This window comes from Juglans regia, chromosome 6 (assembly GCF_001411555.2).
Source record: "Juglans regia cultivar Chandler chromosome 6, Walnut 2.0, whole genome shotgun sequence".
Classification (NCBI taxonomy): domain Eukaryota; kingdom Viridiplantae; phylum Streptophyta; class Magnoliopsida; order Fagales; family Juglandaceae; genus Juglans; species Juglans regia.
Window position 1 is genome coordinate 37,251,610 of NC_049906.1, and position 22,757 is coordinate 37,274,366.

Consider the following 22,757-nt stretch of genomic DNA (forward strand, 5'->3'; position numbering starts at 1 on the left):
AAAATCCTTATCAACTACGTCTAGGGAAATTACAACTATTTCATAATGTTTAGCCAATGTTTCAGCAAAGTATTATATATAATACAAGCAAATATTCCATAATATTACTGTAAATTGTTTGAATTGTAACTTGTTCATGTGTATAAATCATGTTAATTAACACAAAAGCACAACAGACGTATACGTACTATACTGGTCCATCTAATGCAAGTCAAGGCCTAATTAATTTATTGGCCACATGAGTACGAGTCTAGTATAGCGTTACCATTTTTTATAATTGATAAAAAGATTTAGAATCCGGATGATTATATATGTATCGTTAAATTTGTTCTATTTGTTTTGTTGACAATATTCCATTGTTACAAGAAAAGAAACAATATTATTACTATATTTATTTAATGCATTTAACATATATATATAGCATAAAAAAAGATATCAGCAAAATTACTTGATTTGCGAGACCTTCAAACATATCATTAGAGCTTTTCCCATTCGTTTGGTGGCATGTCTTGAATTGTATTTTTATGAGTCTTTGTTGCACTATTGAACTTTTGATAGTGTGCAAGCTCGCATCTACATTTGTACCTCTAGAATGTATTGTTCATCAACTCATCAACCATTAGTCTATCCTTTCGCTGGCCAAAATTAAGTTCAAACTCGTCATTGAAATAATGATGAACAATTAGTTCAAATACAAACTAATTATAAATTAAGTAACAATTTAATAAAAACAATTTCTAAGTAAATTATTACCAAACAATAATTTTTTATGTAGTCATTAATCACATCTTAGGAAATCTTAACCTAGGAGGATGTAGCCATAGGTATATATATATATGTATATATATATATATATATATATATTGAAACAATTTTTTTTTTTTTTTTGAATAATTGAAACAAAATTGTTGGACTAATGGAAGAGTCCCTCTCAAATACTAAATGAGGTGGTTCGAGATACAAGTTAATTAGGTTGTACACCCACTATATATGGTCGATATTGCTATATGATGTGATACTTTTTAAATCATTTCTTACTTTCATTAAGGAAAATTTTAATAGTTGACGATCGCGCAATATTATCCAATTCTAGTTTATCAATAAAAGTGAAATATATCTATAGTATGTAAAATCTTCCGATATATGCAAATTAAAATTTTAAGGCGAAAAATCTGTAATATTCTTTGTAAGACAAAAAAACAATATACTCCAAAATATTATTAATTTCCTATACAATGGGGCCGTATAATTTTAAAACCGGCCATGATAATTAAGTGACTTTTCTATCTGTTTTTTCTTTAGACTCGTATTTTTTTCCTTACTGATCATGACCTTATCTTTCTTATCCAAAGCAATATACGTACATGAGTAAATAAGATCAACGAGTAAATTTTTTATTAATAAATTTAAAAATGAATCAATAATTTTAGATTCGAGATAAATGAGATCTGACACATCAACTATATATACATGAGTAAGGGAAAAATAAGATGAGATTGAAGTAGTGTATATATAAACAATATTTTGTTTTAGGAGATTAAAGTATATATATAAATAATATTTTGTATTGAACTGTACATCGATCAACGATGCATACATGAGTCCTAGCTAGTTTCTTTCCAAAAGTGAACTCCACGTATCATAAAATAATTTTAAAATGTCAATCAGAGCACCTTAAAATTCTTCTCATCCACGTCGTCATGTAGACGTGGAAGCATGACGTCACGTCAGCATATCCATATTCTTCATTGGACAATTTAATTACTACTATATATTAAAATATTAATATTTACTACTTTAATATAAAATTTCTGTACTTCTAACAGTTCAAAATAAATAAAATAATAATTTTTTTATACTAAATTCTAAACAAATTATATCATTTATATATATACTTTAATCTCCTTCTTCATTTATTATACAGTTGAAAATAATAATTCTTATATCATTTTCCTTCTTCATAATCCCATTAAAGTATCTCCGTCGGATCGGTACTACTGCCTCGCTGGCCCATTACTGGGATCCGGCAGGCGGCAATATTAATGGCGGTGATTGGGAGTTTTGATTTATCAAGTGCTGATTATATCAAAAGGTTGGTATTTTATCATTTTTTAAATTAATATATATGCCTTGTTTCTATATGGGTTAATTAATTTGAAAAGGCTATAAATACGAACGCATACATGGCTAGCAACTACCACTACTCGTACCCCCCAAGACAAACAATATAGTAACTACACCTGCTTCCCCTTTCCTCGATCCAATGCCTGACTTTGTGAAAGCCGGATACTGGATTTGCGGGTCTAGGTACTTCACCCGGTCGGTAAAAGATTTGCCTTCCGAACTCTTCACACATCTTTATGCTGGCTTTGCCGAGGTCAACGCTAATGATGGCAGGGTCACCGTTCCTGAGAAATACGAGGATCAATTCCGAAACTTCACCAACACCGTTCGAGAACGATCCCATGGAGTGAAAACTCTTTTATCCATCGGTGGTGAAGGCTCTCACATATCTACAGTGGTGGCAGATCCAAATAAGCGTCAAGCATTCATAAGGACCTCCATAGATCTAGCCAGTGATTTCCATTTCGATGGCCTTGACCTCTGCTGGCTGTACCCTAATTCCCCGACCGACAACCCTGAAAATCTGAAGTTACTCCTGGAGGAGTGGCGCCGTACTGCCACGGATTCGTTGCTGCTAACTGCAGCGGTGTATCACCACCCGGTCATTCCTCCCAGTCCCATCCAGGAGGGCAACAATGTTAATTTCAATTATCCTTGTCAGGCTATTTCAGAAAACTTGGATTGGATCAACGTACTGTCCATTGACTTCTATACTCCCTCCAAGTCACCGGGGGAGACTGGACCGGTTCATGGGTGGCGTACTCGATCTACAGAGCCAACCAAGTGCGGAAGTCATGGCATTGGAAGCTGGATTAATACTGAAATTATACATGTGCAAAAACTCGTCCTCGGCCTTCCATTTTATGGCTATAAATGGATTCTAGACAACCCGAATATCTGTGAATCAATCTTTGCACTGGCTCATCCAGCAACTGATACACACCCCATATCCTACAGAAATATCCCGCCAAGTCCCCGGAAACATAATAAATACTATGTTGCTAGCTACGTGCAGAACGAGGGGAGTTGGTATGGCTTTGATGATGAATGCGACATCTCCACAAAGGTTAGAGAGGCAATTGTTGGCCGTAAATTGCGCGGTTACTCTGCATGGAATGTGAACGGCGACGACGAAAAATGGACTCTTTCGAATGCAGGTAATTAATTCGCTGCATGAATTCAATATCGTATATATCCTACATATCTTGATCGTAATTTTCCAACCCCGAAGCGAAAAATCAAAACTGGAGTGGCCGATTTCCAAGTTTGTACTGATGCATGCATGAGTGCAGTTCTTTAGTTTGACTTGCATACATGATGAGTGTAAAAACTACCAGATCATATGTTTGTGTTAATGTTATGTAAATGAATGGATCGATAAGATGAATTGAGATGAATAAGTGAACAGATATCATCATTTTTTTTAGTATATATTACATATCCAGTAGTTTTTCTTATGACTAGATATAAGTTGCCAAATTCGATGACGTATTGTTTGATGAGTTTTCTAGTACTGTTCGCAAGCAATTAGTATATATGCTAGCTCTCTTTTCTGGAAATTTTATTTTCTATTTTCTAATGAACTTTCCTTTTGATCTTGTTAATGTAGCCTACAATGCGGCCAATGCGGTTAACCCGTAATGGCCACGGCCAGTATTGTGAAGAATAATCAACAGCATGGCCAGCAATCAGATATATATGGTGTGTTTGCTATATATATATATATATATGTATGTTTGTTTGTGTGTGCTTGTATTATCAATATTAAGGCCAATGCAGTTATCAGATATACCGATGTTGTGTTACAATTATATGTGACATAGGAGCTGGTAATTGTATCATCAACAATAAGGCCAATGGCTATGCTGTGTTAATTATTGTGTGTAATATTATCTCCCAATTGATAAGGTCATTCTCATGGCCACAGCTTGTACGATATTTTATAAATGTTGTGTATTATAATAAAACTATAAAAGGAATTAGTACTTCCTTTTGTATTATTATATATGAGTTTGGCCAGCATCTACTACGTACGAATCAAATATATATAATTGAAGATATATATAAAAGAAAAAAAGGAAAAAAACCCGAAGATCTAGCAAGAAAGAGGTCGAGGGAATAAGATCTGCAAAATATAATATATGTACATACGTACGTACGTGCAAAACCAATTGAAAGAAATTCACAACCCTAGCTAAGGTCCGGTCATTGATCAAATTTATTGAATTTAATTAATAGGATGTTTATAAAGACCCAATAAGTTATTACTCTTGATAGCCAGGTTAATTTAGTACTTTCGAACATGAGTACTACGTAAAAAGCTGATCCTGGTCTCTCTAATTCACTTAAGCAGAGTTAATTTGTGAAGTTGGAAGTATTAGTAGACTACAAAGTTATTGGCAATTGGAGAGCTATAAATTTATTATGAGTTTCGCCGGCAAGTACTACTGACAATGAACAGAATAAGGATTATCCTAAAGGCTAGTTAATCAACAGAAACTAGGGATTGAGATTGCGAAAAGATGCAAAACGGAGAAAACTCTAAAAATATTAATTAATGATTTTTTCAATTCTAAATTATTGCCAGGCTCTATCATGTTGACTATTTATTTTAAAGTTCTTATGTTTTATAAGCTATTGTTGGTCACAACTCTTGATTTGATATTTTAGTTGCTAGCCACTTCATTACCAACACCATCACCGCATCGTCGATCAATGAATGGATATGAAGGTTACACTCAAATTTCAAAGTTAAGATTCCAAAATTATCATCCTTGACTTAGGAGATGTTGAAGATAATATTAAATCAAGAATTTCATTGATAGTATTGTGAAGCCCAAGCCCACGGCCCAACCCTTAGGGAAAATTTCTTTTCTTCTCTCTCTCCCAAGTGAGTCTTCCTGTGGCGCCCCCGACCCCCATGTACAAGAACACGGGAATCGAGACACCCGGATGGTGACAACATGTTCACGCATCTCAACGATAGTGCCAAGTGTGTGTACATGCAACAGTGTACAACAAAAGTCGCAGCTGATAATTTAAGTCAACTAAGTACCATAATTTTTTATATACAAATTTAAACATCAGTAAAAGTGGTTTAAAAGTTATACAGTCATCCAAATAAATATAATACAAGTCCAATACATGAACGAGTGATCCCAGATCACTCCTTAGGCGGAGCCGAATCCTCAAGTTTGCCCTCAGCATCATTTGCATCGAAATCTGCGTTACCATAAACGGTACCGCAAGTAAATATAATCCAAACAACCACGAGATAAAAATGCATTAATGCCACCAATAATAATGCATGCATATGATGAAATATGCATTATGCCCAAAACATCATTTTTCCCGAAAATGAATATTTTCCAACACAAGCCAAAATCCCATTTTGGCCCAAAAATATCCGTAAAACATTTTCCCAGAAAATGATTCACATAAAATCCATATCCAACACATGCTATTTTCCCAGAAAATAGTCAATTAATCCATTATTACCATATGCACCATGATCTCCCCTAGGGACCATCCGCATGTCTTGGCTTCGTAGCGATGCCCAGTTCCGCACCCAGCGCATTCGTGGCCAAGCATCCTCTAGCCCTCGCCAGCAAAGGGACCACAGAGTCGGCACGAGACCATCTCGTCCGATCTCATTGTCTCCCAGCGACAATCCAGGGGAAATCACTCAGTATATTCCTCTCCCAAGTGACTAGAGGAGCTCCACTGAGATAATGCCCTATCTCGGCTTGGGGTCGTGATACACATGCACCCATAAATCCTTTCACATGAAAATCCAGTTTTTAATAAACACATGAACATGAATGCAATTACACGAAAACCCAATTTCCTTTACAAACATGATCATGCGTGCAAATATGCCATGTACATGAAACATCTCAATAACCAACATCCAACAACTCTCAACACAGCCCAAACACACAAACAATTTCATCCACCAATCCATCCGACCCCCTTACTCCTCGGACTCAGTTTGGCAAAACCAACCAGATCACAGTGAAATGAGTTAGTGCAAAAATACATTTAAATCATGAAAGTTCTTTCAGAAAATACTTACAGTACTATTTTATAATTTCTGAAGGATCACGGAGTTGCAAGAAACGGAAACGCAGCAACAAAACAGTACCAAATGCACTGTGCCCGTGGGTCTCAAAAACCCACTTTTGAACGGGGACAAACCAAGACCCGAGATTGATAGGGTAGGGCTTAGGGATATCGGTGAAACTAGTGGTGATGGTTGTTGGCCGTGGGCGGCGGCGTAGAGGACGGTTGGAGTGCAAAAATGGCCAAATTGAAAATATAGTTGGACGGACTTCACCGATGGCAGATCGGAGCTAAGAATGGGTGCATTTTCCTCCAAAACATCGTTTTCCCCAAAAATGATTATTTTCCAACACATGCTAAAATCCTATTTGGTCTAAAATATCTATAAAACATTTTCTCAGAAAATGATTTACACAAAATCCAACACACACTATTTTCCTAGAAAATAGCCAATTAATCCATTATTACCATATGCACCATGGTCTCCCCTAGGGACCATCCGTACGTCCTGACTTCGTAGCGATGCCCACTACGCAAGCACCCAGCGCGTTCATGGCCAAGCACCCACTACGCAACAAGCGATGCTCAGTTCCGCGCCAGCGAGTTCATGGCCAGACATCCTCTAGTCCCCGCCAACAGAAGGAAGACGGAGTCGGCACGAGACCATCTCGTCTGATCCCATTGTCGCCCAACGACAATCCAGGGGACGTTACTCAGTATATTACGCTCTTGAGTAACCAGAGGAGCTCCACCCAGATAATGCTCATCTCGGCTTGGGGTCGTGATACACACGCACCCAAAATCCATTCTCACATGAAAATCCAGTTTTCATAAACACAAGAACATGAATGCAATACATGAAAACCCAGTTTCCTTTACAAACATGATCATGCATGCAAAGTGCAATGTACATGAACAACACAATATCCAAACCAACAATTGCCAACCCAATCAAACACACAAACCACTTCAATCACCAATCCATCCGACCCCTGTACTCCTCGGACTCAGTCCGGCATGTTCAACCAGATACAGTGAAATAAGTTAGTTCAAAAATACATTTAAATCACGAAAGTTCTTTGGAGAAATACTTACAGTGCTATATAGCAATTTCCGGAGGATCACAGAGGTGCAAGAAGTGGCAATGCAGCTACAGAACAGTGCCAAATGCACTGTGGCCGTGGGTCTCAAGTACCCACTTTTCAACGGAGACAAACGAAAACCCAAGAATGATAGGGTAGGGCCTAAGGATGTCGGTGAAACTAGTGGTGGTGGTGGTTGGCCGTGGGTGGTGGCGCAATAGGCGGTTAAAGACCAAAAACACCCAAATTGGAAATGGGCGTAGTTGTGCTTCACCGGTGATGGATCAGAGCTGGGGTTGGGTCCAATGGGTTACTAAGAGGTCGAGGATGATGTGGTGAGAAGATGGTGGCCAATGGTGGTGCGACGGCGCGAGAGGAGCTGAGGTCAGAGGGGTACTGTTGCCGGTGGTTGGGGAGGCTAATGGGCTGGGTGGTGTCGGTCACTGTCGGCTCACGGCGACGGGTTGGGTGGAGGAGAAAAATGCACGAAGAGAGAGGGAGGGGCAACGTCGCGCGGGAAGCAGAGGAAAAGAAGAAAAAGAAAGAAAGAAGAAAAATGAAGGGAAAGAAATGAGATCCAATCCTCATATCTTGGGTCACAAAAATGATCTAATGGAAACGATTTCAAAACCACAAGTTAAATAAAATAATTTAAACGTAATGGTAAAGTGAAATTGAAATAATTAAATCCCACAGTAATTAATTTAGAATAAAGAGAAATCTAAACGCATAACAATAATTAATATTAAGAAAGCACTTCAAAATAATTTTCACAAAATTAAAAATCGTAAAAATACACCCATTAAAAATCCGACAATTTTAAAATAAGAGAATAAATTTTTGAATAAATAAAAATAATCCTCAGTAAAAATATACTAAAATACGGGTTGTTACATCCTCCCCCCCTTAAATAAAATTTCTTCCTCGAAATTAGCAAGGTCAAACATTAAGGGTAAGACATGAATAAGATTATACTGAAAAGATATAAGGAACATACCGAAAGAGTCAATCAAACAAATACGGATATTGCTCTATCATGTCGGCTTCTCTCTCCCAAGAGAAATCTTGAGCCAATGGATCTCCCCATGCTACTTTCACCAAGGGTAATGTCTTGGACCTTAACCTTTGCTCTTTCCGATCCACGATCTGCATCGGAGCAACTTCATAAAGTTAGGTTGAAGTTGAATGCGTCCCGGGTCAACAAAACGTGGCTCTTGTTGTCCAAAACTCTTCTTCAACAAAGACACTTCAAACACATCATGAACATCCCCAAAATAGTCCGGCAGGGCAACTTTATAAGCAACAAACCCAACTTTCTCTACAATCTGAAAAGGGCCAGCATACATTGGACTAAGCTTTCCCTTCTTACCAAAGCACTTAACGCCTTTCATAGGAGAGACTTTGAGTTAAACCTAATCACCTAATTCAAAGGATAAGTCTCTTCTTCTTATATCTGCATAACTCTTTTGGCGACTTTGCGCTTCCGCCATTTTAGTCCTTATAAACTGAACTTGATCTTTCGTTTCTTGAATTATCTTAGGCCCAATTAATTTACTCTCGCCAACTTCGTCCCAACACAAAGGTGATCTACACTTCCTTCCATACAAAGCTTTATACGGGGCCATCTGAATGGAGGAATGAAAGCTGTTATTATAAGCAAACTCAATTAGCGGCAGATGATTCTCCCAACTCCACTGAAATTCCATGACACATGACCGCAACATATCCTCCAAAGTTTGAATAGTATGCTCTGATTGACCGTCTATTTGAGGGTGATATGCAGTACTAAACTTCAACTTAGTGCCTAAAGCTGCTTGCAAACTTTTCTAAAAATGGGAGGTGAACCGCGGATCCCGATCCGACACGATACTCTTGGGTACTCCATGCAAACGCACTATCTCCTTGACATATAACCGAGTCAACTTACCCAAAGAGTCAGTATTATTAATAGGCAAGAATTGAGCACTCTTGGTCAACCGATCAACAATCACCCAAATTGAGTTCTTCCCACTAGGAGTCCCCGGCAAACCCACAACAAAATCCATAGAAATATCATCCCACTTCCACTCTGAAATAGGGAGAGGTTGAAGTCTACCAGCAGGTCTTTGATGCTCAGCCTTCACTTGACGGCACGTGGCACATTTCTCAATAAACATGGTGATATCCAACATACTCGTATTAGTCCCCCAGCAATACATCACGACCAGTATTCCTAGGGTGACTATGTTATCCAAAATCTCATTTTCCACAAGAACCTTAATACGACATCCAGAAAATTCCAATGATCAATAGCCCTTACAATAATATGTGCCAATCTCAATTAACTCCTATGCTCCAACTTCTAAACCTCCATTGAATTCTACTATTGGTAACCTAATAGCCACTTCCAATGTTAACCATCAATAACAAATTTTACACAACCAAATGATTAATCTCCAATTACAAGTATCTTCTTAAAATTCAAGTCACCACTAATTCCTCAAAATCAGCACAATCTGAACTCCTGACTACAACAAAAAATGTCACGCTTCTGCTGCGCCCTCTGATATTTGCCACCTGCATAAAATTTATGTCCTCATAAAACTAACACCATCAAGTACAAGGTGACTCCATTCCAACTAACCAAAACTCTTATCACAATTTGGTAGAAGAAATACTCACTTTCCCAAAACCAAGAGTTATAACTCAAATTCCTTAATTAACTCCCGCAACCTTGATCAAAATCAAATTCCATAAAATACATCCATGATTATTGACAGAAAAACAATATCAACCAACCTTAACATCCCAAATTGAAAATAAGCAACCTCAACGCAAAATACATCCATCTCGTCTACGATAAGGAACATACCTTAAAAGACTCAATTCCAACCTGGCGAACCAAAAAGAACGCCTAGAGACTTCTACTTGACAACCTAAACCCAAAAGCTCATCACCTACATTCTGAACAACATTTAATCTAGCGGTGACTAAACTCGCTACGAACCATCATTGACTACACCAAAATATTATCAAAACTTCCTTGGTAACTCGCTCATCTATTTCTACTCCTATAAGCTAGCATTAACACAACCAGTTCCTTCAATAGCACATCACTAATAAACCTCAAGGCAAGCCATACTACTCAAATCTTCAATCCACCAAAAGCCATTGCACAACACCCATAGATCCTAATGTTTTATTAACTCACATACTTGATCATATCATCCACCGCTGATGCCTAAACTTCAACTTACAAGATCTTATCATACACCATACATGACATCCCATCAATCTCTCTTCAAGTTAAATAACAATGTCCTTAATTCAACCAGTTGGATGCTCAATCTCCAAAAGAAAGTATAACCTCAAAATTAAAAAAAAAAACTCCTAAGTAACCTCAAGTCACAATTAATTCCTGAAGATAATCACAACAATTATTCCTAACCATCATTCCATTGAGTAACCCACTCGACTGCACACTTTGATCAACTCACCAAAAACTCCAAGCCAAGGTCTCTTGAATTACTACTATTGTATCGACTCCTCTTCAACACCTACCAAAATCACTTCCTCCAAACCAAAATGAGACTAGGACCTATACTCTCCGAAATGTATACACACTCACCATTACTACGCATCAATCTCATGCACCCTTAGCCAAAACCAATAATCCTCCAAACATGCAAGTGATCGTCATTACCATTTCCATCAACTGGACCTATATCCTCGAAATCAACAAGAATCATTTCCTAAATCCGCACCATCTATTATCCTTAAAATTGATATGGATCAAATCCTCAACCTATCACTGAAACATCGAGCTAAAAACAATCATTTTCCGAACTAGATCAACATCCTCAATCCTCAGAAAGTACACGAACTAGATCATTACCTTCCATCTCCCAAGAAATTCTCTCCTGAAAAAATTCTCATATCAATAACTCAACTCTCATCAATCCTATTTTAGTTCAGCCCTTCAACTCTGCAATTCTAAAACCTTAAACCAAATAAAGATCATTTTTCCAAAATCTTGAAGATCAATGACCTTAAATCTAAAACATTCACCTTATAAAACTTATAAATTCTAAAACCTCAAATGTTATCAAATTGCTTAACAAGGTCGGCAAGATCGAAAACTTCTAATCTAAGTAATCCCTTAATTGCTTGTTGAACCTACCACCTAAAATCCCAAAAACTTATTTCCTACAAAACTATGGAGCCTCAAACTTTAGATGAACTTCTCATAAATCTAACCTTGAAGTTCGCTGAACTTACAACCCCCTACCCCAAAGACTCATTACATAAATTCTATGGAATCTAAAACCTCAATTGTCCTAGGCAATTTAAAACTATTCCCCTCCTTAGCAGCAACTTGAGTTCCTATTCCAAAGAGTCCACCCTGACCATAATGTTCGAGCCTCGATATTAAAACAAACCAATCACCAAGAGTTCAGGCCTACTACACCAAGTGTTCAAGCCTAACAATGGCATTCTCAGTCGTACCATCTTCCTGTCATAGCACAACCCTTAACCCGCATTTCAATTTCGAACATAACAAAATAAAATGAAATTCCATAAATAAAATAACATACGATAAAATGAATAAAACCTATGAAGTAGTTCAGAATAAAATAATTGAAACAATAAAATAACTTACCATAAAATAAAGCAATAAAATACATAACAAACAATTAGTATACAATAAACTAATTAAAACCAATAAAAACCACATACTTTAAATTAAATAATTTCAAATCACAATTTTTAAAACTTTTTGGTACTGCACCTATGCGACATGTGGTTTTACCCAAAACCGAACTGCTCTGATACCACCTGTGGCGCCCCCGACCCCCATGTAAGGAAACACAGGAATCGAGACGCCGGGATGATAACAACATGGTCACGTATCCCAACGAAAGTGCCAAGTGTGTGTACATGCAACGGTGTACAAAACAACGTAACGGATTAGTCAACTAAGTACCAGAATTTAAATACAATCTAAACATCAGTAAGGTTTAAAAAGTAGTTATACAGTCAACCAAAATTAAAATACAATACAGTAAAATAAAATAAATAAGCGGGTGATCCCAGATCACTCCTCGGGAGGAGCCATCTCCTCAGGCTCGCCCTCATCCTCCTCATCTGCATCAAAATCTGCTTTACCACAAAATGGTATTGCAGGTAAGTATAACCCAAATAACCACGTAATGAAAATGCATTAATGCAATCAACATGCATGCATATGATGAAATGTGCATTTTCCTCCAAAACATCATTTTCCTCGAAAATGATTATTTTCCAACACACGCAAAAATCTCATTTGGCCCAAAATATCTGTAAAACATTTTACCAGAAAATGATTTACACAAAATCCAACACACACTATTTTCCTAGAAAATAGCCATTTAATCCATTATGACCATATGCACCATGGTCTCCCCTAGGGACCATCCGCACGTCCTGGCTTCGTAGCGATGCCCAGTTCCGCACCCAGCGCGTTCATTGCCAAGCACCTACTACGCAACAAGCGATGCCCAGTTCCGCGCCCAGCGCGTTCATGGCCAAGCACCCACTACGCAACAAGCGATGCCCAGTTCCGCGCCCAGCGGGTTCATGGCCAGACATCCTCTAGTCCCCGCCAACAGAAGGACCACGGAGTCTGCACGAGACCATCTCGTCCGATCCCATTGTCGCCCAACGACAATCCAGGGGACGTTACTCAGTATATTACGCTCCCGAGTAACCAGAGGAGCTCCACCGAGATAATGCCCCATCTCGGCTTGGGGTCGTGATACACACGCACCTAAAATCCATTCTCACATGAAAATCCAGTTTTCATAAACACATGAACATGAATGCAATACACGAAAACCCAGTTTCCTTTACAAACATAATCATGCATGTAAAATGCAAAGTATATGAACAACACAATATCCAAACCAACAATTACCAACCCAATCAAACACACAAACCACTCCAATCACCAATCCATCCGACCCCCGTACTCCTCGGACTCAGTCCGGCATGTTCAACCAAATACAGTGAAATGAGTTAGTGTAAAAATACATTTAAATCACGAAAGTTCTTTGGAGAAATACTTACAGTGCTATATAGCAATTTTTGGAGGATCACGGAGGTGCAAGAAGTGGCAATGCAGCTACAAAACAGTGCCAAATGCACTGTGGCCGTAGGTCTCAAATACCCACTTTTCAACGGAGACAAACGAAGACTCAAGAATGATAGGGTAGGGCCTAGGGATGTCGGTGAAGCTAGTGGTTGTGGTGGTTGGCCGTGGGTGGCGGCGCAATAGGCGGTTAAAGACCAAAAACACCGGAAATGGGATTGGTTGTGCTTCACCGGTGATGGATCGAAGCTGGGGTTGGGTCCAATGGGTTGCTAAGAGGTCGAGGATGATGTGGTGAGAAGATGGTGGCCAATGGTGGTGCGACAATGGCGCAACGGCGGAAAGAGTGCCGCGGCTTGGAGAGGCTCGTGGTGGCTAACGGCGGCGCAAGAGGAGCTAAGGTCGGAGGGGTAGTGTTGCTGGTGGCTGGGGAGGCTATTGGGGTGGGCAGTGTCAGTCACTGCTGGCTCACGACGGCGGGCTGGGTGGAGGAGAAAAACGCACGGAGAGAGAGGGAGGGGCAACGTCGCACAGGAAGCAGAGAAAAAGAAGAAAAAGAAAGAAAGAAGAAAAGAAAAGGAGAGGGAAGAAAAATTGAGGGAAAGAAATGAGGTCCGATCCTCATATCTTGGGTCACAAAAATGATCCAACGGAAATGATTTCAAAACCACAAGTTAAATAAAATAATTTAAACGTAATGGTAAAGTGAAATTAAAATAATTAAATCCCACAGTAATTAATTTAGAATAAAGAGAAATCTGAATGCATAACAATAATTAATATTAAGAAAGCACTTCAAAATAATTTTCACAAAATTAAAATTTGTAAAAATAAACCCATTAAAAATCCGACAATTTTAAAATAAGAGAATAAATTTTTGAATAAATAAAAATAATCTTTCAGTAAAAATACACTAAAATACTGGGTGTTACACAACAAAAGTCGCAGCGGTTAATATAAATAAGTCAACTAAGTACCAGAAATTTAAATACAAATATCTAAAATAAATTACCCTTAAAAAGTTATATAGTTGTCCCAAATAATATATTACAAAGGGCAAATACATAACAAGTAGGAAATTAAATCTCGATTGACGAGAGCAATGCTAGATCGCTCTTTCAACGGAGCCAAAGCCTAAGGCTTATCATCCTCATCTGCATCAAAATCTGCGATACCATAAAACGACACCGCAGATAAGTAATAATCCAAACAACCCTCGAGATAAAAATGTATTAAAGCAACCAACTAATAGATCCCAAAACCTCATTTTCCCTTAAAATGATTATTTTCCAACACACGTCGAAAAAACCTCATTTGACCAAAAATATTTCCTTAAAAAAATTTTCCCACCATTTTTCCAGAAAATGGCCCAAATCGATAAACCAACCATTTTCTTAGAAAATGGTGCTCGTAACCATTAAATCATAAACCGACAACAAAATCATTTATCGGACACTGTAGGCAGGAATCACAGGCGAGAATCACAAGCAGGACTCTACCACCATCCCTGTTTACCACAATCCCTACCGCATGCACCATAAGCGAGAATCATAGGCGGGACTTTCTACCACCATTCCTACCGCGTGCACCGTAGGAGGGAATCACAGGCGAGACTATACCACCATCCATGCTTACCACCATCCCTGCAGTTCCTTTCTCTTTATTTTAAATTAGTTTATTGTTGGATTTAATTATTTTATTTTCATTTTATCACTACGTTTAAATTATTTTATTTAACTTACTGTTTTGAAATTATTTTCTTTGGATCATTTTTGTGCCCTAAGATGTGAGGATTAGATCTCATTTCTTTCCCACGCTTTTCTTTTTCCCCTTTTTCTTTCTTTTTCTTTTCTTTCTCCCCATTTTTTTCCCCTGCTCTTCCCGCGCGCGATGTCCCTCTCTTCCTCTTCCCCGTGCATTTTCTTCTTCTCCACCCAGCCACCGCCGCGCACTGCTGTGTGACTCACCGCCCCTCTCTTTCCCTTCCCCACTGGCCGGCGACCATCACCTTTCAATCCCAGCCTCTCTCATTTTATCACTACCTCTTGTGTGAAAAAGAACTGTAGCGATGGTGGTAAGCAGGGATGGTAGTATAGTCCCGCCTGTAATTCCCGCCAACGATGCATGTGGTAGGGATGGTGGTAGAAAGTCCCGCCTATGATTCCCGCCTTCGGTGCATGCAGTAGGGATGGTGGTAAAGTCCCGCCTATGATTCTCACCTATAGTGCTCTGATAACTACCTCTAGAAACTTGCGAATTGAAAGAAGCGTCATTCAAATTTCTACCACTATCACTCATCCATTGCTTATATGTTCCCTCATTATCAGCTTCCTGAACTGAAGTTGGCCCCTTTCCAAAGTTCATGCCTGGAAAATTGCTACTGCCAAAACAGTAACCACTATCATTCATCACCGACTTATCCTTTCCCTTATTCCACGTTGATTGTTGATTGCTTTTAATTATCTTAAGAACGTGAATCTTTGCAATTATGGAAAGAAAAACTGAAGTACTTCTTCTTTGGATTGTAACAATATTATTAATTATTTTTCCCCCAAATTTTCTATTTATGTTTATTTTTAATTGCATTCTTAGAAAATATTTAGTTTCAAATTTTGAGAGTAATTAGGATTTCGATTTTGCTCAAATGTTTTGTTCTTGTTTACTTATATAAATTTGTGCAAAAATTTATATATGTGCAGGGTATACTGGCGAACGGACAAGAAATAGCAGTGAAAAAACTTTCAAAAGCTTCTAAACAGGGATTTGAGGAGTTCAAGAATGAGGTTTCACTCACAGCAAAACTGCAGCATGTTAATCTTGTCAGAGTTTTGGGATATTGCATTGAAAGGGATGAAAAAATTCTAATCAACGAGTTCATGCCAAACAAAAGCTTGGACTCTTACATCTTCGGTTAGAATCGTTTCTGCTTAAGTTATTTTATTTTGTTAAGATTAGTGTTCGTATTAACTTGAAAAATAATATGATAAAGTACGTACGCTATAAAACATAACACAAGTACAGATCAACCCGGTTTGGATAGACAATTCAGATGAAATAAGATAAGATGATTTGAATAGTAGTAATTGATTTTTTTAGTTAAGATGAGATGAGATAGTTTTGATTTGTTGAGATTTGATAAATAGTTTTACTGTTCATGTCAGAAATATCTTTTGAGATGAGTTTGAAAATTTATCAATGAAACCTATCCATTTGGATGTCCAGATGCGATAAAACTGGCCATCCAAACCAAGTAAATGTTTTGGAACGAATTATGAATCCCGTGGGAATCTCATTTGAATTATGAGATGAGTTAGACCCATGAATTTCTTCAGTCCTGGGTGCTATTTTTTTAATTAACTTAAAAAATGTTGTTTCAACTGGCCGGTTTCTTGTTGTAATGTAATCATTGTAATTGATGTAGACAATGCGAGAAGATTTCTTTTGGATTGCAAAAAACGTGCTTATATCATCGAAGGGATTACTCAAGGGCTTCTATATCTCCAAGAATATTCAAGATTGACAATAATTCACCGAGATTTGAAAGCTGGCAACATCCTTCTTGACAACGAGATGAAGCCCAAGATCTCAGACTTCGGCATTGCTAAACTTTTCTCCAAGGATATTGGACATGAAGCAAACACGGGAAGAATTGTTGGAACATAGTAAGTATGCATGCACTCGTTCCAATTAATGATGTTTACTGATTTAAGAATTATTTTTTAAAGTTAACGATTGGTGTATATATCATTGAAAAATGCAATGGTTTTGTTTCTCCAGAATATGCTAGAAAAGGTTTGTATTCAACAAAGTCTGATGTTTATAGCTTTGGAGTTTTATTCCTACAAATCATCAGTGGCAAGAAGAATATCTATCGCTATGGTCTCCATGAAAACTTAAACCTCCTAGAATATGTAAGTTGGTTTCTTTGATTATTGTTGCTTCTTAACTATGATCATGATCAGTTGCATTGATATATATAAAGGATAACTTCCAATAATTTCAGGCATATGATCTATGGGAATCAGGCGAAGGCATGAGGTTTATGGACCCAAGTTTGGATGATAGTCTTTCGTCATGGAAATTGATCAAATGCCTACAAATAGCTCTTTTATGTGTTTAGGAAAATGCAATTGATCGGCCATCCATATTGGAGGTTTCTTCAATGCTAAAAACAGCACATATTGCTCTGAAAATTCCCAAAATTCCTACTTTTTCTACGAAAGGAAATGGAGATGATCGGAAAATTAATAACTTGCAGCCAGAAAGTTCTTTAGTTAATGATACGACATTCTCCCAAGTGGTAGGCCGATAATATGAAATCAAGCATGGAGTACTGCTTTTCCATGGAACCAAAAACGTGTTTATTCAAATATTTGCATTTGTATTTTGTTGTATATATAGAGTATATATCATGAATTTCTTAAATTTATTTAAACATTGTTTAATCTTTTTCAAGTTGATAGATATATAATGGCAAGTTAATGTTTTTATTGTTATGAATTATGAACTTCTTTTATATATATATGAGAAATATTTTAGCCACAAAAGACTATATAAAAATAAACACACAAAATAATGTATGTAGTTTGATGTGATCATCATATTGTAAAAGTACTTGCTAGCTATAATCAAATCAACAAATTAAATATATACATGTTTTTTCTAAGAAAATTTCATAATTGATGTGGCTTCATTTAAATATACATGGAAAGTCACATACGATAGAATCAAAATCTGATAAAAACAATGGACCTAAATACTAATTAGGATCGGACATTTGACATAAAAATGTCCCATGCATGCATACAATTTTTTAAAAATAAAGACTATGAAGGTGCTTTTCTTAAAGTCCTGATCTGCAGTAGTTACTAAATTTGGGATCCTAAATCGCTCTTAACAAAAATTAATCAAAATAAATAAGAATTTCAAGGATAAAAGGAAAATTTTAAGGGATAAATTAATCAAAATAGTTAAAAAATATCAGTAATCTTTCTGGAAGCATTTATATCAGCTAAAGGGAATAGAAGAGTAGCCTTAATCTTAATCGTTATATAGATTTACGATTATTCATTAGAGAGAGAAAAAACATGTCCCATATTTAGTTTAGGAAGTGATTGACAATTTTTTATACATGCAAGTACTTAATTAAGCAAGTCACTAAATAAACCTGGAATCTTTATAGAAGGTATCACTACAACAAAAATTAATTATTGTAACGGTTTGAAAATTGTGACAGTGCCCAAACCATGATCGGCCCAGAGATGGACACTTTATAGAAGGTAGTATAGTCATGGGTCTTGCAAATACTTTGGGTATTGCAAATAGTTTGAGTCATGCTCATGGGTACTAGGTTTTTTCCGAGGATACTTATTTGGGCTCTAGCAAATAGATTGGCCCATTGAATGGCTGTAACTAAATTCTTAAGATTGCCTATAATTTTAGGGTTAGAATCGCACTTATTAGTTTGTTTTGGTCCAAAATCCAAAATTGAACTGATAGGTTTTTAATTTGCTTGGAATCGGCCAAAATTGGCCAATTGGGAGAGAAAAAAAAGTCCCATGTTTAGCTTAGGAAGTGCTAGACAATTTTTGATGGTTTGGGGTCAGTTTTTTAGTCTTATCCCCACGTTCTAATCACAGATTCACAATTTCCATCATAGATTCACAAGTTCACAACATTCAAACTCCAAGAATCCATTATATGAATCAGCGGTAGAGATAGAAGATTTTCCATGGGTGGCACTATGGCGATTGCAACGTTTGTGAGAGACTGGGCTCCACCAGCTGCAAGAGGAACTGTTGAGAGAGGTTTGCTTATGCATGAGAGAAGTGTTGAAGAGAATCAGTATGAAAAAGAGGGTGCAGAGGGGCAGGGTTATTAAACCCTAACTTAGAACGACATTGTCTGGTGTATTAAACCAGACAACGTCATTTCATATTAAATTTTTTTCAAAATCTTATGTGTAAAATGGCGCCGTTTAACTCACTTAGGTGAAACAATATCGTTTTACATAAGAATAATATATATATATATATATTATATCGGTTAGTTTGACGGTTTGAACGAGGTTCAAACTAGAATTGAATTGACCAACGTTGGTTTCTACTATTTTCTATCGATATATATATATATATATATATATATTATATTGGTTAGTCCCTTCTAATTGTGTACACCCCTATATAATTTTATAGACTCAGTTGCTTAACAACCCTGTTGAGCCGATTTAAACTCCATAATGAGCCCAACAGGTCCAATAAATACTTTTAAGGTTTTAAATAAGTTGGTGGGCTAATACCAATTAATATTAAACGAGTTTTAATCCAGTTATCAAATTCGATAAAATCTAATAATCCACCAAAATAAATTTTGGGTCGTGGGCTTTTCATAATTATCCAATAGATCTCTATTGGGCTTTAAAACATATTGACCCATTAATATTAATTTAGCCCAATAATATTATGCGTCACCCATTCCTTATAGTATTGAATACTGATGTTACATTTAATAGTGTAATATGCAACATAAGTCCATTAATTGTTGTCTAAGAGCATCTTCATTGGCTTGGCCAAATGAGAAGATTAGCTAAAATTTGTATAATTGATGTCAAAAGCATCCCACATTGAATTGGGTAGATTTAAAATAATTTAGACTTTTGCTACAGTGATTGGCCAAATGTGGAGAATCACAATTAATTCACCAAATATTAAAATATTAATTTCTCACTCCAAACAAATATTAAAATATTAGTTTCTCACTCTAAGCAAAAATACTATTTGGTTTGTAATTAAAAAATTTAGATAGAATTTTAAATGATTTTAATTAAATATTTTTTTTATTAGCATTAAATGACTTTTGAAAATATGATTTTTTTAATATTAATTTAATTAGAATATAATTATTATTAAAATTTAATTGGTAGAGATACAAAATGTGATAAAAAAAATTAAATAAAAAAATTATTAAATTAATAATATTTTATTATTATATAGAGAGTGAATGGATAATCCAATGTGGGGGTTGAATTTAAATGGAATAAGTAAATATAAAAAAAATGTGATATTGACTAAATTTGAAAGATGAATTTAGTCAAGTCAATGAAAATGTTCTAAGAGGAGCTTGTCACGAAGTAATATCCCACATTTTTTAAAAGTATCGTTATTGTAAATTGTAATCATGTCCTCTTCGAATATTCTCTTGGAATATTATCTGGTACGATATATAAATGGGTTTATATTCTGCTGCTATCATAATTACAGCCAAATAGTCATTTTTTTTTTTTTGAGATTTCCAAATAGTCAATTTTGATATAAAGACAAAACCCTTTCATTGATGGTTAGCAATGAATCTTTCAGAAAATCTTTCATCGACTCTTCGATAAGGATAGCGAGGCTTTACGGCTTCCAAGGCCTAGACCTTTGTTGGGTTTCAGCAAATTCAAGCTCAGACATGACCAATATGGGATTACTCTTTCAGGAGTGGCGAGATTCCGTGAATTCTGAGGCAAAGAACTCTAGCCGGCAAGAATTGATCTTGACTGCTGCAGTTCAATACTCCCCAGATGTAGAAAGTGCTTCTTTCCCTGTGGACTCAATCAGGAGCTACTTGAACTGGGTGCATGTCATGGCTTACGACCACTATATGCCTGAGTGGGTGCTCATGCAGCCTTGTATGACCCATCAAGTCAGTCTAACACAGATCATGGCATTGGCGCATGGATTGGTAGAGGCTTGTCTGCAAGCCAGTTGGTTCTGGGTTTGCCTTTCTACGGTTATGCCTGGACGTTAAAGAATCCCAACTACAGTGCTATAGGCGCACCTGCTACAGGTCCAGCCATTACAGATGATGGATCCATGAACTATAAGGACATCAAGGGCTACATTCAGAGATATGGAGCTGCTGTAATGTATAATGCTACATATGTAGTGCAATACTGCATAGTTGGATCGACCTGGATTGGCTTTGATGATGTTGAAGTTGTCAAAATTAAGGTTTCTTTTGCCAAGGAGATGAAGCTACTTGGTTATTTTGTGTGGCAAGTCCCATATGATGACAATTGGGAGCTTTCTCGAGCAGGTACGAGATGTTGCACTCACTTTATCTATTTGATTCTTCCTGATCTGCATAATACTAGTGGGACGTTAATCCAGTTGCCTGCATTTTAAACGAATTCAGAATTCAGAATATGAATTGAATTATCATCTTGGCTAAATGAATTTAAAAGGCCCAAAATTCTCAGGAAGAAAGATTGAAATGGCCTCCTCTAGCTGTTCAACTGTATAAAAATATTTGTTTAATTTTAATCATTGCTCTCTCATTAACTTAATGAATCACATGATCAGCTCAAGAGGAAGAAAACAATCGACCGTCCAAGAGGCGATTATTAGTGATCATTTTGACAACAACTGCTAGCATTGTTCTACTAGGCCTTGTAGTCTGTTACTTAACAATAAGAATGCACAGATCACAAGGTAATTTTTCTTTTGCCACATGTAATCACCATCTAGAAGTATAAGGATTAATGATTAATTAACCACCATTTTCCTGTTTTTCGTTTTCTTTTTTAAATATAGGAATGGTTGTTACATCCAAAGTTACAGGGTCCAAAGTCAATCATAGAGAAGCTGCAGGAGACTTCAACAGCAATGTTCCAAATCTGCAAGTCTTTAGTTTAAGAGACATTGAGGCAGCTACTGACCAACTTTCAATTGAAAATAAACTTGGAGAGGGAGGTTATGGTCCCGTTTACAAGGTAAACTTTGTCAGTGTTCAGATTGTGGTTAAGCAACAAAAAAAAAAAAAAAAGAGTTCGTGTCGTAGCATTTTTCCTGCAACATCATTAGAGGAGCTTCGACTTTTATCGAGTCCATCTAAATCATTCCCATTGAATAATATTATTCAGCAGGAGTAGCATTGATGTTGTGGCATTGCTCCACCACTATCAATAAGATATTTAAGAAGTATTTTATCGAGTGACAGATACTATGTTGGGTATCCTTTTATTTTGTCAGGGTGTATTACCAAATGGGCAAGAAATAGCAGTAAAAAAACTTTTAAAAAGACATCTACTCAAGGGTTTGAGGAGTTCAGGAATGAGGTTATACGAGTACATCTGGTGCGAGTTTTGGGATTTTGCATTGAAAGAGATGAGCAAAAGCTGATCTACGAGTACATGCCAAACCAAAGCTTGGACTTCTACTACCTCTTTGGGGTTTGATATTTCCTGACTTCAATGGGAGTAAATAGAAAATGTTAAATGCATCATATGAGATTTTGCATGATTGCATAGAAGGCTGCAAGTCTGTAATCCATAGCGATGACACTTTTGCCAAACACCTCTAAGCTTAAGCGGAACAAAGGCAATTTCAGCGGAACAGTGGCAC

The 22,757-nt window shown here is 36.8% G+C and overlaps 2 protein-coding genes and 1 pseudogene across 2 annotated transcripts; all 3 read left to right on the forward strand.

The window, feature by feature from the left end:
- Positions 1-2,263: 2,263 nt before the first annotated feature.
- LOC109012923 (class V chitinase-like) lies at positions 2,264-3,765 on the forward strand. Its single transcript, XM_018994826.2, has 2 exons — positions 2,264-3,281; positions 3,734-3,765. The coding sequence occupies exons 1-2, from the start codon at positions 2,264-2,266 to the stop codon at positions 3,763-3,765; spliced, it is 1,050 nt and encodes a 349-aa protein (XP_018850371.1).
- A 12,097-nt stretch (positions 3,766-15,862) lies between these two features.
- Positions 15,863-17,037, forward strand: LOC109012977 (putative cysteine-rich receptor-like protein kinase 16). The gene is made up of 3 exons (XM_035690816.1): positions 15,863-15,880; positions 16,074-16,284; positions 16,796-17,037. Exons 1-3 carry the CDS (start codon positions 15,863-15,865, stop codon positions 17,035-17,037), a joined length of 471 nt encoding a protein of 156 aa, XP_035546709.1.
- A 3,669-nt stretch (positions 17,038-20,706) lies between these two features.
- On the forward strand, positions 20,707-22,535 carry LOC109012978 (annotated as a pseudogene).
- The last annotated feature ends 222 nt before the right edge of the window (positions 22,536-22,757 follow it).